At 41.5% G+C, this 17,536-nt stretch overlaps 1 protein-coding gene across 1 annotated transcript in view; it reads right to left on the bottom strand.

Moving 5' to 3' along the window:
* Positions 1 to 3,202: 3,202 nt before the first annotated feature.
* Positions 3,203 to 17,536, bottom strand: part of CERS5 (ceramide synthase 5) — a 25,596-nt gene continuing 11,262 nt past the window's right edge. Inside the window, exons 2-10 of the mRNA XM_027844451.1 lie at positions 11,049 to 11,154; positions 10,477 to 10,607; positions 9,720 to 9,777; positions 8,859 to 8,909; positions 8,205 to 8,297; positions 7,035 to 7,163; positions 6,820 to 6,926; positions 6,285 to 6,441; positions 3,203 to 4,134 (exon numbers count right to left, since the gene is read on the bottom strand). Coding sequence (XP_027700252.1) covers positions 3,982 to 4,134; positions 6,285 to 6,441; positions 6,820 to 6,926; positions 7,035 to 7,163; positions 8,205 to 8,297; positions 8,859 to 8,909; positions 9,720 to 9,777; positions 10,477 to 10,607; positions 11,049 to 11,154 — 985 coding nt within the window. The 3' untranslated portion in view covers positions 3,203 to 3,981. The remainder of the gene's footprint in view (positions 4,135 to 6,284; positions 6,442 to 6,819; positions 6,927 to 7,034; positions 7,164 to 8,204; positions 8,298 to 8,858; positions 8,910 to 9,719; positions 9,778 to 10,476; positions 10,608 to 11,048; positions 11,155 to 17,536) is intronic.

The raw sequence follows: 17,536 nt of genomic DNA on the forward strand, positions 1-17,536 counted from the left end.
TTGGGACTTCTAGGACTTGGGTTTATATCGCAACTCGGCCATTATTTCTGTTGTTTTCAGTGAGGACCAGTCTTGACTGGTGTGTGAATTGGATTTGGTTGAGGCAATGGTACAAGTTGTCAGCCCCACTTTCTCTTCCAGAAGCATCAAAGTCCAGTGGCAAGACAAAAGTCAAGACAACCGGCAGTGGCCTGGGATGCAGTGGATGACCTTGGTGTCTTTGATGTCTAATCAAGCTCCAAGTGCTCTACAGCACGTGCTTCAGCCTCTTTCATGGCCATTGAAACAAATTGTTCTCACCTGCCCATTCTGCCAGGGGAAAGTCTTCACGTGCTTGGGGTAGACATCCCCTAATTTACTGACAGGGTTTGAGGTTGGTTACCCTCAACCTGGTTTAGCCTGTCTGCTCAAGACAGTTTTACTGGGGTATGCCCCCTCTACGTTCTTAGCTTCTTGGAGTCACAGGTGAGAGTTGAGAGTTGGATACCAAAAGTGGATGAGCAGCCCTGAAAGTGAAATGAGCAGTAAGCCCTCATACCAGAGGTACTAGCCCTCCTCAACACCCCATACGCTTCGTGTGGAAGATACAACCTCCCCAGACCTTAGTTTCCACATATGTAAAATAAGAGGTCAGGCTGGATGACACATAAGGTCCTTTCTGACTCTAAATTTGTGGTCCTATGACCTCCCAAGGGAGTCCATTCCAATTTGGCATAGATCTAAATATTAGGAAGCTTTTCCTTACATTGAGCCTAACTTTGCTTCTCTACAAATACCTCTTGTTGTACATAGATATGCCCTTTGGGCCAAAAAGAACAAGTCTAATCCTTCTTTTGTGTGAAGTTAGTAAAATCTCATGTCTCTCCCAGTTTTCTCCAGTTCCTCCAGTCAGTCCTCATATAACATGTACTCTCAAGCTCTTTACCTTTATCCTGGGAGATAACATCCAACTGACCAAGAAGAAAAGAAATGAAAGATGACTTGATAGTAACTTGAGTGTTCTAACTTTGCTTACCTCCTTTTCATCAGCTCCCAGATAGCCTGCTCATCTCTGCCTCTAGTCACTCATTCTCAAATCAATTAAATATTTATTTACTGCCTGCGGAGTGCATAATCTCCTGAGACTATTTTGTAGGTTTACTCTATGCCCTTCAGTAAACCTATCTGTATTGATTGATCAGAAGAGTACTCACAGATTCCTTTGTTCTTGGCTGGAGGAAAACAAGTGCTAGGTCATTTATGTGAGCTGAATCTGCAGAGAAACTACCATCCTGATTGTGGTTTGTCATATTCCTTTTCTCAGAAACAAAAATGGCTTCCAGTTTGAGATGCTGACTTCAACTGGTCCCTCATTGTTTTCCCAAGAGTATCTGTGAGGGAGGCCTTGCTTGACCTGAACCCATTTTGTCGTACTAGAACTGTTTCCTTTTTATTATTTTAACTCTTCTACCTAAGTGTCAATAGAAGAGGGACAAGCTGATAGCCCATGTCCCACCCAAAAAAGGCTAGATGCTTTTTGTCCCCATTTCCTTTTCCCCTTTAGGGCCCTTCTAGCACTTCCAAATAGACTTTAGCCAGGGGGAGTCCAGTAGTAAAAGATCTGGAATATTTCAGGTTAAAATTTCCTCAAAAGAAATGAATAGTAAACCTAGATGCTGAGATAACTCAGGAGAGCTGTTAGTGACATAGTAGCCATGTGACCAGTTACTGACTTTCAGTGGTCCCCAGGTTACTAACACTGAGTTGCAAAAGTCAGTTCTGCATTGGGAATTAGACTGTTCACATGAAACTAACTTTAGTAGCCTTTCCAAATGGAATAGAAGCCTTATCCATTTTCCCACTACCAAGATACTGGGAATACTATATATGCTACATCAAAGTCCTATGTAAACTAGGTACAGTCAATTTTGGACTTGTTATCAATATGGGATTTTGTGATTCTACAAGTCCTAAAATCAGTTGAACCTATCGTTTCTGACTTTGAAGACATACTTGATTATATACATTTACCAGGATAAGCTATTCTGGGAAGTGGCAGGTTCAGGAAGCACATTTAGATACTGAAGCCTAGCTACTGGAACATACATTCTCCCACATCCAAGGTTTCAGGCCCTTTTTTCTGTCACCCTGACAGAGTAACTTGTGGGAAGTAGGAGATAGATTAGTCATTTTAATTTTAATCTGCGTCAGTGTCAGAATTACCTGCTGGTAATTATTATACACCAGTACTCAGTTCCTGAAATTTAAATCCAAATCTCAGAAACACTTTGGTAAGATCAGTGCCTAAAGATAACACATTCTTCAAGTTACCATTCATCAATGTGGCAGGTCACATCCACTCATAAATTAGCAGATGGTCTTCACAAGTTGCTGTGGCCAAAAAATCCATCGTCCTGCAGCAAACCTGATGGTACTTCTCTGAATGTAGCCAGGCTGGTCCTTAAACAACAGACCCTCTGATGTTTCATTGTAGCATGAAGGTGGGATCCTAGGTCAGTCTGCAAGCTTTGATACATCCTATCAAGCTGGAAAAGTCTGTAAGAGAGGGTCCAACAGTGACAGTCTTATCTGTTAATTTCTCCAAACCCCTCATCAATTGGCATAGTTAACTCTGGGGGACTGAATGGCAGGAAATTCTTGGGAAAGCTTCACCATTTGGATTGGAGGTGTTTCTCTCATTGGCTCTTTAGACCTCATAGAGTTTTTCAGATGGGGGTAACCTTAGAAATAATTAACTCTGACTCAGTGTCGTGTAGAACATTGGATTTGGAGTCAGGAAACCTTGGTTCTAGTCCAAGCTCTGCTTCTAACCTTAAATAAGCCACTTCACTGCTCTGGCCCTCAAGTTTTCTTCCTCTATAAAATGAGTAATTTAGGCCGTGACCATTAAAGCCCCTTTAGCAGTCTATGATTCTGTGGTTATGTGACTTACCCCATGTAACAGATGCTCACTTGACCATACCATATGGCTTTTTCTTCAGATGTAACAGTGTGAACTTAAGAAGAAATCATCTGGTCAGAATGACTCACCCACTTCACTATTAAAATGTTATATGGTAGTCTCTTGTATAAGTTTGGGAACAATTACATCTTTCTTTTACCAAGCAACTCTTAGTTATAACTCAGATGTATTTTCCTTTAATGTTCTGTGGAGAGCTAGACCTCCTAAGAACCTCAGTTCCAATCTATGGATCCAGTGAGGTAGGTAGAACAATCACTTTAATAGCTAGGATGTAGAGGAGGGCTGAAGCACTTTTAATCACAGAAAAGAATAAACAATGGTATAAAATGGTAACAGCTCCCCCAGTGGCTGCTGCCTTCCCCCAACATCAGCCCACCCCCAAGTACCACTGAGTAATGAGCAGGCTATCAGCAGCTTCTGGTGCTGCTAGGGGAAGGGGAGAAGAGGGAGGCTGGTAGAGAAAAAGTCCAGCTAAGGGCCACAGTAAACCCTGGCCATCCATCTAGAGTTCTTCTGTCCCAGTGTAATCCAAGCATCACATGCTGCCTCCTGGCTCTGTTGCAGAAAATGAGTTGAGATTGGCTGCTCTATTCAGAGAGTCCAAGGGACCAGAGCCATAAGCAACAATGAAGGTGGGAATGGTGATCCAGGACCAAGTCAGCGTGCTCCAGGAATGCAGAACTTGAAGTTGAGGGTGAAGAGGCAAGGCATAGCTCAGGAAGTCCAGTCCAGAATTGTGCCCCAACCCACCAAATCACACATGTATATATACACACAAACACACACACACACACACGCACACACACAGCAAATAACATTACTGACAAAGAAGTTATTAAATACAAAACGGCAGAGTTTTTTAAAAAGTGAAAATGTTTGCTTCTTTTTTTCTCCTCAGTGCCTGGTGGGTCCCCGTGGCCACACAAGAATGGGGCTATGGGTGGGGAAACAGACATGGGGAGCCAATTGCCAGTGACCCTCAAAGTTCATGTGTCCTGGAGTCACCATGTCAGCCTACCCTACTCTTCTGCCCAGCAATTGTTTCTCATGTGGCCATTGACTTGGTTGGCACCATTGCTGGAACTGCCATCATAGGGACACTTCCTGTTGCCAGCAGGCACGTCTTCCTCTTCTGAGCTGCTCTCTACGTCACTTCGGTCATCCTTTGATACCTAGGTAGGCGGGAGCCAAAGAAAGAATAGTGAGAACAGAGTTGCAACTAAAACCATGATCTCTGCCAAGCAGTCTCTGGTCTCTTAACTTACACTCGCAATTTCTGGCTCTGGGAATTTTAAGATGTACGCTGTCAAACTGAATTCCCTCACCATTTCTGATTTTGGCATACAGAGGTAAGCTTTCCAAGATACGAAGAGAGCCTAGGCTGGGAACAGACTCCTTCAGGCCCAACTTTGATCTGTCTCAGCATCTCTTCCCCGGGAAAACTACTAAATTCTTATATAGTAGGAATCGGGAAAGTTGAGGAAAACCAGCCTTCCCTTTACTTTCCTGAACTCCAAACCTACCACCTCAAAAACAGAGGTCTCAGCAATAGTAACATGAAGCCACTGATGACCTTTCTGATCCCACCCTTCCTCCCTGAATCCCCTAGTACTTGTGGGCACTGTTTCAGTCCCTCAAGTGCTGACCTCAGGCCAGGCAATTTCCAAGACATCCTGTTGTCCTTGACCTCAGTTATAACTAGCCTACCCTCCCCAATCTATGGGTTGTCTTCTTGGGCAGAACCACAATACAAAGTATAATAGAAATTGACTTGGGATTACTGCAACCTAAATCACCTCCTGGCTCTTCCATTTACTAACTTTGGACTTCAGTTTCACTTAATGTAACCCTTAGGCAAGTCACTTGACTTAAGGTAATCCTCAGTTTCTTCATCTGTAATGAGGATAATAATACTCAGATTACTTATCTCAGGGTCACTGTAAGGAAAGCACTTTGTAAACCTTTAAATACTATATAAATATGAGCTCTGATTATAAATAATCAGAGTATACTGAATCTCAGAATATAAAGTAGGGGTTGGATTGATTTCAAGCTTTTGCAACTTAAGGAAGTCTCACGACCTATAGAAATTTTTGAATCTGGTTTGGATGTCCAAACCTAACAGTTGTTTTTCATCATGAAATCTCCACCAGGGGGAAGACTGACCCCAGAATGGGTACAGGAAGGTAAAACTGCTCAACTCCTTTCAGTCAGGTTCAGGGAAGGAACATGATAGCTTCAGTTCTATTCAGCAGTGGCCCCTTCCCAAATAACTCCACAAAGTCAGGAGTAAGGACAAGCCCTTAGAAGACAAGAGAAGGATAAATGGGAAAAGAAAATACACACATAAAGAAACATGATCTACTGAATAGCAGCAGCAGCAGAGCACTTACATGCAAGAGATGAAACTGTCCAGCTCCCACTTGGCACAGAGAAAAGGAAGGAGGTGAGAAAAGAGTTGAGAATATAGAGTCGGGGTCTAATCCTTCCTGGCTAGGTCACCTGGTCAGGAGAGAGAAGCCAGAGAGAAGAAAGGTGTTGGATAGCTGCAGCAAGATGGAGAGACACTAAGCGAGTTCTAGAACCAGCAGCAGCAGCCATGAGGAACATCAACGCAAGAGACTGCAGACATGGCTGCACAAGCTTATTCTCAAGTTCTAGATACAGCTCCTTCCTCTAGCAGAACCTACCGCCCCTAAGTGACAGCATAGCACTGGGAAATCAGAATGCTCAATCTGGGACCCTGCTGACTACAGAACTTAAAGAATTAGCTCAGTTAGGGGCCTCTTTCAAAGCTCCCTTCCTTTTTGCTTTAATATATTCAAGCAGGAGCCAGGTGTTGAGGAGATTTCTCTGCCAGCCCTCTCTCTTAGGGGCCAGAGGACCTTTTCCTAGGATGTAAGGAGGCACCTGTCAAACCAGTTATCTTCCTGGGTTACTTCAAAGCACTGCAGTCAGTCACCTAGGACATCAAAGACATTTACATCATTCATTCCACAAAGTAGGGGAGGGAACAAGAAGCCTAGATAAGGCCAGCTCAAGAAAATATAAGAACCTCAGATACTCCTGACTTACATCATTTTCAGTGCACTGAAATGGAACTTTGTTCCCCTTGGCCTTAATTTCACTTTTGAGGAAGGAGGGTAAAATATTTGGAGTTAATAGGAAATGGAGAAAGTGAGAAGCCACAGACTCCTTGCCTCATTTGCAGAAATAGTTCATTAAGTACCATGGAAAAAGGAGGAGAGAGGGGTACATCTCTACTAAGCAGCCCTAATCTTCCTAGCCAGACCTGGAGGTAGGAATCAGCCTTGACCCTCACCTTTCCTCGAACCAGAGCCTTGCAAGCAATTTGAGCAATCAGGTAGGACCAGACGACATGTAGAACCTGTAGGATCAGGAGAAGGCCATTGAAGAGCCACCAGGAGGAATAAGGTCCGATGATCTCCCAACTCTCAAACAAAGTTGTGTTCAGGACCCTAAAGAGGGGATGCCAAGAGTCAGATTGTGGGAGATGGCAACAAAATGGAAAACCTCAGGAATTGGGACCTGTCTTCTTTTTTTTTCCCATTCTTTCTATCTGGCAAAATTGCTTCCCAAAGGGATGTTTCTGTTGTCTAAGAATGATGGTCAGGGGCACCAAATGAGCTGGGGACTCTGGGGCCTGGGCCCCTGACTCTAAGCGCATTGCTTAAGGCAGCTGAAGTCCTGAAACAGTATATACACACTCTCAGATTTAGCAAGGTATACGGGTTTCTTAAGAGTAGGGTTCCCAAATTCTATCCCTTAAGCTGCCAACAGGACACCACTGCCCCACAGTTAGGAATGTTTGGAATATGAACTACCCAGGCACTCACCAGAATGGATAGATACCAAGACGAGTGATCACAAAAATGACACTGAACACCACAAACAATGTGTCACAAAGCCGCTGATACTTGGCATAGTTGGCCAATTTGGCTGCCTGGGGAGGAAGAAAAAAAAGTGAATGGGAGAGAGAAGCAGATCTTCCATCAGGATTGGTGGGAAAATGGAAAAGGAAATATGAAGAGGGAGGAGACTGGGGTCTCACCTCGAGCAGGAAGTCTGAAGAGTCATGTAGACACATGACCAGTGTTCCCACTCGCACCATGTTGTTGATGTAGGAGAAGGTAATGAGCCCAATGGTAGCCAAGTGATGCACAAACATGATCAGGAAATCCTAGGAAGGCATGGGTGGGTGAGGCAAGGTCCAGGGGTGGGTGAGATGCCCTCAACCAAGGCCTCAGGTGGGACTAACCAACTCCATGTCCCATATAGTTTTCTTCTATGACCATCCCTTCCCTTCTGCTTGCATCTGGGCCATGGCAAGGTGCTACCTACCCCAACGCTCAGACCGAAAGTCTGTTAGCATGAGAGATATTTCATCTTTTATGCCTAAGACTCAGAGGATGAGACTCTGGTTACTAAGCTAGCTCTGGGTTCATCCATTTCTCAGCAAGTTAGCAGAACTACACATTCATTGTACTAGAAAGGCATAAAGAACATTAATTAAATCTGGTTCTTCTCTTCTGGAGAGGGTTGAAGTCCTTGGTTCCATCTCTGCTACCAACTAGCTCAAAGTTCCATAGCTTAATGCAGTGAAAAAGTGCACTAGACTTGAGAGTCAGAACTGGGTGGTTCTAGGCTCTGCCATTAATTCCTTATCTATAAAATGAGCTCTCACCAGATGATTTATAACTTTTATTTCTAACATCTATTTTGTGGTTCTCTCTAAGGCCTGCTTCCTCATCTGGAAAAAATTAGGGGTTTGAACTGGATGATCTCTAAGAATACAAATGGTTCTAACAATCTGTATTTTTTAGTGGAACCAAAGTATAGAGAACAGGATGCACAGAACAGTGATCAACAATTGCAGGCAGAATTTTCATCCATACACTAGGCCTGAATCCTTACCATGTCTCTTTGTTCTCTCATTTAAGTTCTGCCAGGTATTAACTAGTATTTTAGCCCTCACTAGGTAGGCAGCACTCACTGATCTGTCCCAAGTGTCTAAAATAGAATGGAGCACACCCATAAATCCTTGTTTCCCAATTCTATACAATAGTCTCTTCCAGAAATGACAGTCCCATTAAACCTACTACCTACTCCTTTGAGATCCTGGCCAGAGAAAAGAAAGGGTCCATCAATGGGCAGTGAAAGTATTTGCCAGAAAAGAAGAGAGGGGGAAAGATAAGAACTTGTTAGGAGTCAATGTTCTTACCTTTCGCTTAATGTCTATAAATTGAGAAAACATAAGAGACCAATAGAAGGCCAGTTCCATGATATAGTAGTAGTAAAGGCCAGATGTGAGAGGCTAGAAAAGGTAAGGAGAACTAGTTAGAAATTAACTAATCAAAGTTTTTCCATATCTCTAACCAACCTTTCCTTTAAAAACAAAAAAAAAACCCACCCCACTCAGACTATGCAGAGTGACCCCAAGGCCTCTGCCCTAGATTTGGCATTCTGGGTGCTCAGACCAACCTCCCCTGATTTTGCCTTTCATCCATTTCAATTCTCCTCGTTAACTGCCAAAAGAGGACGATGCTCATCCTGGGGCAAAGCACCACTAAGACTACGCTCAGAATAGCAGGCACAGTATAGGGTATTAATAATTAAGTTCCTTTCTCCACTCTTCTAGTACCTCTATGTTTCTCTATGAAGTTAATATTGGTCACATGATACCAGTTCATCCAAGAGGTCACTGCCATGGGCAAAAAAGAACAAACCTCACTGCAGACATACCATGCTACATCATCAAGTAGCTTTCAATCCCTTGATGAATCAAAAGGAAATGTGCCATTGGTCTCACTGTTTGGGCCCCTTCACCTGAGATCCCCGAGGTTTTAAGGCTTTTCTTTGAAGTCTCAGTTCCTACCTGATAGGGGTAACTGTGCCAGCACTGTCGGGTGTCCCAGAACCAGGGTGACTAAGGAAAGAACAGAAAACTTGGGTCAGTCTTCAGGAGCCCAGGTTGGTCCTGAGATCTTCTTAATCTTACATTTCCACTCTTTCTGTATGACATGGGAGATGTGAAGGGAAGTAAGACAGATAGGAAAGATGAGGCATCTGCCAGGTTCCAAGGTTCACAAGAGGTTTGGCAGGTATCCGAATTTATCCATCAAGATAATAAAATGCCATTCCATCGTACAGAGAACATGTTTGGGATAACTCGAGGGAAAGTCAAGGTAGGTGAAACAGCATGGTCTATCCATAAACCTCTACCTGGATATGGGAAATAGCAGGAGGGAAAAGACTCAATTGGATTCAACTGGCAGATAATACTATGCAAAAAGTCAAAGATTAAAAGTCAAAAGTTGCCCTTTCATGGAACCCTTTAAAGCAAAAGTTCCCAACTTGGGGTCAATAGCTAGATTTCAGGGAGTCTGAGAAGTTAGACAGGAATTAACCTCTAACTTCAGTTAGAGTTAAGGTTAAGCATTTTCTTTCTTCTCAGTTGATTAAAAAAACATGATTCTGAGAAGGGGTCCCTAAGTTTCACCAGACTGTCCAAGTGGTCCATGACTCAAAAAAGGTTCAGAACTCCTACTTTTAGAAGCCTTTCAGCATTAAAGTTAGACAGCTTTCTTAGGAAATACAGTCTGCATAGCATTTAAACCTGGGCTGGGACCATTATAAGGGGAAAAAAATGAGAAAAGGGGGCAAGGTTCTAGGGATCTCAACTTTGACCCCTGACCCCTAGCTAGTAGAGTACATCAAGTGGCCAGGTCAGACTCACCGACCAGAGAAACCGGATCCCATAGCAGAATATACATAAATAAAAAGTGAACCTCCACCTGTGTAGGGAGAGAGTAGAGATTAGACACAAGCCCAGATAACACAAAGTCTCTGGGAAATTTGGGATAGGGAGGGAGTGGAAAGTCAGAATGTTATCTGTGTCAGGTTACTGATAAAAGCCTAGAATAAAAATTTAGACTAGGGACACATATTACTGTATCAACAAACACGGTTGATCCTCTGGCCTTTGTTTCTGTCTGTTTCACTAGGTATCATTTACTTTTCTGTCTCCTCTCCTGAACAGACTCTATAGGTGGGAGGGTGTGGATAAGGATGGGTGGAGATAGGGATAATGCTTAGTTTTTCCTTTCTATGCCAATGGTCAAAGCAATACTCTGCCTCAGAGGATAATGTCTACCAACTCACTGGCTTCCTTCCAAGATGACAATTCACATCAGAGCTGGCACCACCTAATAGTATTTATGGCTGTGCATAGCCTTAGGATCTCCTCCTACCTAGAACAGGCTAGAGCTACACATATGGCTTAGTTAGTACTCAGGTGGGCCAAGAGATCAAGGATGACAAGTCTCTACAGTCTTCCATCTTCCCAGGTACTTATGGATAATACCCAGGGATTCTGCACTAGCTCTAACGTGGTAACTCACACACAGCCACAGGTGTCCCGATACAAAGGGGAAATATCAGCCCCGTCCTACCCACCTCCTCAAACCCCACCTCCCTCCAACCTGCACACCTACATGCTCTCACAGAATTTAGTGAGTGTTGGGGGCTTGTCTTGGTTCCTCCGATGGCGGAACCAGCCTTGGATTTTTCGGACATCCCAATCCAGCTGCTTTGACAGGCCCTCTAGCCTTTTCCCATCAGGACACTGCAGATATAAGGCCAAAATCAGAACACTCCTTTCCTCAACCCTTCCTTACCAATGGCCTTACCCTCTAATCGTTGCAGTTGAAGAAGGGATCCCCCACCCTATACAACTAAGGATCTTTTTTTGCTCATTTTTATACTATCCCTTGTCAAAAGGAGTTGATCGAGCCATATATACTTACACTCCCAAGGGAGTATCCTAAAAAGGTTCAGGATAGGATGTAACAGGCACTGGCTCATAGGAACTAAGCCAGGAAATGGCTAGAATGCTGCTGCTACCCTGAACTGTTCTATATCACAGCTCTGGAAGCCTGGGTCTCTTTGTAGAATCTTCTATGGATCTCTCAGAGTAAGAACCAGATAGATGTCATCTCGTCCTACTCTCACCCTTGAAGAAACTCTTCCCCCAAGAGCTGTCTTTTCCCCTTTTCTACTGACTCACCTTTGTGATGGATGTGTACACCTTCTCAAGGATGGCATTAGGCTGTGCCTGGTGGGGAACACTCTCCTGGATGCCAAGATGAATTGCACATGGCTTAGCAATAAACCTGCAGTGAGCAAGCCAAAGGCCAATTCTAAATATAATTATAATTTGCAAGGAAAGAACTTGATTGGAATAAAATGTGCTAAGAGCCAAAACTTTCATTTTAGAATCTACTACTAATTGACTAGATTATGATTATTACCTCCATCCAAAAGGGGTTATAATACTATTCTACACTGCCCTGGTCAGAATCCATCTGGAGTACTGTGTTCAATTCTGAGTACTCACTTTAAGAGAGACAATGACAAATCAGAGCACGACCAGAGAAGGACAACCAGGACAGTGGGAGAACAAGGTTATATGTGGATTGGTTGAAAGAACAAGGGGTGTTTAAGTGGAGAGAAATGGTGGCATATAAGGTATGATTTCAGTCTTCAAATATCTGAAAGGCTATCATCTAGAAGGATTAGACTAATTCTGCTTGGTCCCAGAGAGAAGAATTAGAATGACTCTAAGAAAACATCAGGGAAGCTGCTTTTATAGCTCAGTATAAAAAGTGTTTTCTAGACCTGGAACCATTTTAAAATGAAATAGAATTTCTCTAGAGGTGGAGATTTCTTCATCATTAGGAGCCTTCAAGTAGAGGCTGGATGATTATCTGTCAGGGATAACATTATAAAGGAGATTCATGCTTCAGGTGGAAGACTGGGCAGCAAACAAAAGGGTAAATTTGAGCTCACAGGTATCCCAGAAACTTGGTAAGATGAAACCCATGACTGGACTATGGCTTTGGACAAGTATATCTTACTTAAAAGAAACAAGATAGGTAAAGGAGGAAGAAGATGGAAGTATATTGAGAAGCTTTACTCACGAGAGGAACCAGGAACCAGAGGTGGGAAGCATGATAGAGAGAAGAAACGTGTGTGATGGTCCATGGAGGTAAAAACAAATAATTTTGTCACCGGACTACACTCCAGACTACTTGGTCAGAAAAAGAAAATTTAAATGAGTAATTTGAGAAACAGATCACAAGTCTGGCAATGATGTGGGACTTCAATTATCCAGATAGCTACTGAAGCTCTCTTCTCTGCTAAAAGCTAAGCAGACAGTAATTTCTTAATTTGCCTTAGTGATAATCTGATCTTTCATATGGTGGAGAAACTAACAAAGAAAGATTCTATTCTGGATCTAATTCTCACTAATATGGAAGGACTGAACTGGTTGCTTGTGGTGGAAGTGATGGAAACCTTGGGGTGGGGGTGGGGGAGGTGACCTCTCTATTCTAGAATTTGTAATAAAGAAGGAAAAGAAATCTGGGCAGAATTTAACACACACCTTAAATTTTGAGAAAGCAGATTTCAAAGGGTTGCTAAATCTAGATAAAGAGATGGTTGGTAGGCAATGCAAAGATCTAAGACATCTCCAAGGGTTTCATGATGGAGAATGCCGTCCACATCCAGAGAAGGAACTGTGGAGTTTGAATGCAGATCGAAGCATACTGTTTGCTCTTTTTTTCCCCCTTCTGTTCTATTTTGTTTCTTTAATGTGAAAATAGGTTTAGTGAGAATGTATACATAGAGTCTATATCTGATTGCATGCTGTCTTGGAGAGAGGGGTGGGGAGGGAGGGGGAGAAAGTCTGAAACTCAACAGCTTATGGAAGTGGTTGTTGAAAACTAAAAATAAATAAATTTTAAAAAAAAGAGATGGTTGGTAAATATCTAGAAAGGAAAGCAGTGATTACCAAGAGCCAGCACAGCTTTCTTAAAAACACGTCTTGCCTCATTATTTTTTTTGAAAGGAGTACTAAACTTATAGATGAGAGAAATGATGACAATATAGTTTATCCGGATTTGGCAAGGCTTTTAAGAAAGCATTTCATACTATAGAAAAGATGAAGAGATATGGGTTAGTCAAAAATACAAGCAGATAGATTTAAAATTGATTGGATGGCCAGACTCAAAGGTTGTTAATGGTTCAATGCCAACATGACTGGAGGTCTCAATACAGTACTCCAGGAATCTATGCTTGACTATATGCTGCTTAACATTTTTATCATTGATATAGATGAAGTCATAGATGGTACATACATTAAATTTGCAAATGGCACAAAGAAAGGGATAGTTAAAACACTAGGTGACAATGTGTTAGGCTCTTGAAAGGCTACAGCACTAGGCCGAATCTAAAACGATGAAATTCTATGGGGGTAAATGTAAAATCTTGCACTTAGGTTAAAAAAAATCAATTTCACAATAAGATGAGGGAGGCACAGATAGACAATGGCTATTCTAAAGAGGATCTGGGTGATTTGGTAGAATGTAATCTCAAATACCAGTCAATAGTGTGATGTGGTAATCACAAAAGCTAAAGTGATCTTGAGATGCATTTAAAAGGAAGATGGGAAATGGGGAGGTGATTGTCCTACTGTATTCTACCCTCATGAGACCACATTTAGAGTCATGTTCAATTTTGGGGCACCATGATTTAAGAAGGACATTGCTAAACTGGAGAGTATCCAGAAGGCAGGCAATAGAATGTTGAAAGGCTTTGAGTACATGTCACATAAGGAAAGGCTGAAGAAATTAACTAGGCATACTGAACCTACAGAAGAAAAGTCTGGGGAGTGGGAGGGGAACGACATGATAGCTGTCTTTGAAGAGCTATCATGTGGGAAGGGACTAGACTTGTTCTGCTTAGCTCTAGAACTTAAAACCAGGAATATTGAGTGAAAGATGCAGAGAAGACCATTTAAGCTTGATGTCAGAACAGACTTCCTAATGATTATAGCTGTCCAAAATTGGAATGGGCTGGCTACCATGGGCATAAGTGAGTTGCCCCAGGAAGTCTTCACGAAGAAGCTGAACACCTATTGGATATGTTATGATGGGGATTCTTTTTGTGTATGGATTGAACTAGATTAAATGGCTACTGAGGTCCCTTCCAACTCTCAAATTTTGTAATTCTGCAATTACTTCTGAGATTCATTCCTGCTCAAAGAGCTTATGATGTCATAATTAACTGACCCACTTTGTGGGACATGTACATTTCCAACATTTTTCCTGGCTCCTACTACCTCCCTTAAACTGTGTATGTGTGATCCATACAGACATCCCTTCCCAATAAATGTAAAGTTCTGATGGGAGAGAAAATGATACTTACTAGGCTCTCCTGAAAAATTATTTTCATATAGACTGCGGGAGTACAAGCTTGACTTTAATTACTGGCAAAATTCTTCAATTGCTAAGGCACCATTCTAAAGATAGAACATGCGGGGATTTCACCAAGCCATTTGATAAAGGCTCTCATGATATCCCGGTGGATAATGAAAAAAATTAGCACCTCGGGTACAGTTCAAAGGATTCACAACTGATTGAAAATCAAGGGGTAATAATTAATGGATCTCTATCAAACCTGAAGTTGTGTGCCTGAGCACTATGCTTGGCCTCATACTGTTCAGTATTTTTCTCAATAACTTGGATGATATGCTTATCAAACTTGTAGATAGATAACACAATTTAAGAGGGATGGTTAACACAATGAATGGTAGAATTCGTAGCTATAAAGATCACAAAGGGCCAAAGCAATTATTTGAATCCAGTACAATGTAAAGTCCTTTATTTGGATTCAAAGAAATCAAGTATGCACAAGTATGAGATTTGTGAGGTGTGAAAAAGGTCTGAGGGTTTCTTATAAGCTCTGCTTTAATAGAAACCCTGTATTAAGAATTAAAGCAGTGATATTATTGGAGTAGTACTCCTACTATACCCGTATAGTCAGGAGATAGCTGGAATCCTGCATCTAGTTGTGGGTACCACATTTTAGGAAATACAATAGAAAACTGGAAAGTATCTCAGGAGGATGACCAAGTATTGAGGGGCCTAAACACCATGCCATACAGAATTGGACTAGAGATATTTATTTAATATGGAAAAGCCAACAGAGGGTAGACAATGTACTAGCAAAATTCAAGAATTTAAAGGGTTATCATCTGGAAGAGTATTAGAATTATTTTACTTGACGCCACCATACCATAGCAATACTAGGAGCAATGCACAGAAGTTATAGAGAGGAAGATCTGGCTCAACAGAAAGAAAAAAAAAATTTCTACTACTTAAAATTATCCCAAAATGGTATGGCCTGCCTTAGGAGGTACTAAGCACTTGTCAGAGTGGAGGCGACCTCTGACACACCGTCCAACCCTAAGCTGCCTTAACTCTGAGCAAAGGCAGAAGCAGTGAATCTGAGTACAATTCAATTAAATTCAGTAAGAGGCATTTAGTAGAGGCCTACATCTGACTAGCATGCTAAGTATTGCTGAACAAGGACAGGGTAAGGGGTGGAGTCTGGTAAGGGAGAGTGCTAGACTGGCAGCCACAAAGTTGAGGTTCTACTCATTTTGTTAATGAAAATCTTGTGAACCTCGGGCAAGTCAATTTGCTTCTTTGAGCCTCACTGACCTCATCTGTAAAAAGAAGGAGATGGGTCCGAATTATCTTTGAGGTGCCTTCTAGTTCTAAATCTAGCATCCCAGGATTGGAGGGGAGGCTCCCTAAGGTATCTTTAGTTATATAACCTCATTAGGTCATGTCTCTTCTTTCCTAGGTTCCTTTCAGCACTCACATTCTATGAATTTAGGATGAAGAGGTTGGAGGGTCTGTCTTTTTAGTCTGAAAGGCCTGAAATCTAGTCTTGCACATTATAATTGCTTAATGAATATATGTTGAATTTAAAGTCCTTGTGGCTCTTAAAAGGAAAAATCTCTTCCCATCAACTTAGGGTAGTTTAAATCAGTGTTGTAGTGGAATGTACTATGCTCTAGTGAAACTATACCTGGAATATTTTGTTCAATTCTCAGCATCATATTTTACAAAGAGCTTGAGGAGCTCAAAATGGGGAGGAAACTTTGAAGTTATGTTGTATGAGGTTTGGTTGGTTAAACGAACTAAGAATTTTTAACTTAGAGAAGAGGAGACCTTGAAGTGCTATGGTAGATATGGTTCAAGTACCTGAGGCCTAGCATAAGGAAGACTTGTTCTGTTTGGCCTCACAGAAAGACAAAGGTAAGGCCCAATGAGTAGATTTGTTGCAAACCTTGAAATATTAGCTAAAGATTGTATGAAGCTATCATTACCAAGTTATTTAAAAACTTAGCTTTTGATGCCAAAAAATGAGGTGTGTCCCCTATAAAAACTCTCAAATTGGCATGATTAAAAAACTCAGAAACAGAATCTTCTAACCTGATTAAAAATATTCCAAATGACAAGTTTTTTAACCCATTTGTGAAAAATATAAAAATTCAACATCTTCTAATTAATTTGCAAGGTCAAGCATTTATTATAAATTATGTAGCAAGGGGCAGCTAGGTGGCATAGTGGATAAAGTATCGGCCCTGGAGTCAGGAGGACCTGAGTTCAAATCCAACCTCAGACACCTGACACCAGCTGTGTGACCCTGGGCAAGTCACTTAAACCCCACCCCCAACACTGCCTTGCCAAAGAATAAAATAAAATAAAATAAATAAATTATGTAGCAGGCACTATGGTAAGTGTTGGGAATATAAAGAAAAAGCAAAAACCGATGTCAGGTAAGACGAAAACTTACCAGCCAAATTTCAACAAAAACCTTGTAATTCTGGTGGATTAGGACTGAAAAATGAGTATCACTATTTAGTAAATAGTGCCAGCAATGTACTTCCTCTATTTGGATTTATGTATCCCTGCAAGGTATCTTTTCCAAGTATGACAGTCATTAAAAGCAAGAATCAAAATAAGATAAATTTAAAAGCAGACCTTCCAGTCATAGTATCACAAAATGTTACACCAAGATTTCAAAAAACAATGACTCATTATTCAATCATATAGCTTTCACTTTTTAGTGAAAGTCAAAAAGGTGTTGGTCTCTATAAGAATGAGCCTAGGAGGCAGAAAGACTAGAATTTCAGTCCTGCCTCTGGCACATACTTGCTAGGTAATCCCATGCAAGTCACTTACCCTCTCAGTGTTCCAACCTCTCAGTAGTAGAAAGAGTCCAGACATGACACTAAAAGAAAGGTCCTCACTTGGAATTCCAAAGATGAATAAATCCACAGGTGTGTGTGGTTTTTTTAAATCAATACTTAAATATAACTTACTTAATCTTTATCTTATTTCTATTTGTATTTTGTGTATGTTTTATAATGTAGGTAATATATTAGTACAGTAGTATATGGATATAATTTATAAATAAATACACACATAGGTATTGGAATTGGAAGAATTGGAAATTGAGGGGATGCCCATCAATTGGGGAATGGCTTTACAAGTTGTGGTATGAATGTAATGGAATACTATTGTGTTATAAAGAAATGATGAGCAGGCAGACTTCAGAAAAACCTAGAAAGACTGGTATGGACTGATGCTGAGTGAAGTGAGCAGAACCAGGAGAACAATGTAGACAGTAACAGTCACC

The sequence above is a fragment of the Vombatus ursinus genome, unplaced genomic scaffold (genome assembly GCF_900497805.2).
Source record: "Vombatus ursinus unplaced genomic scaffold, bare-nosed wombat genome assembly UNPS02014941.1, whole genome shotgun sequence".
NCBI classification, from domain to species: Eukaryota; Metazoa; Chordata; class Mammalia; order Diprotodontia; family Vombatidae; genus Vombatus; species Vombatus ursinus.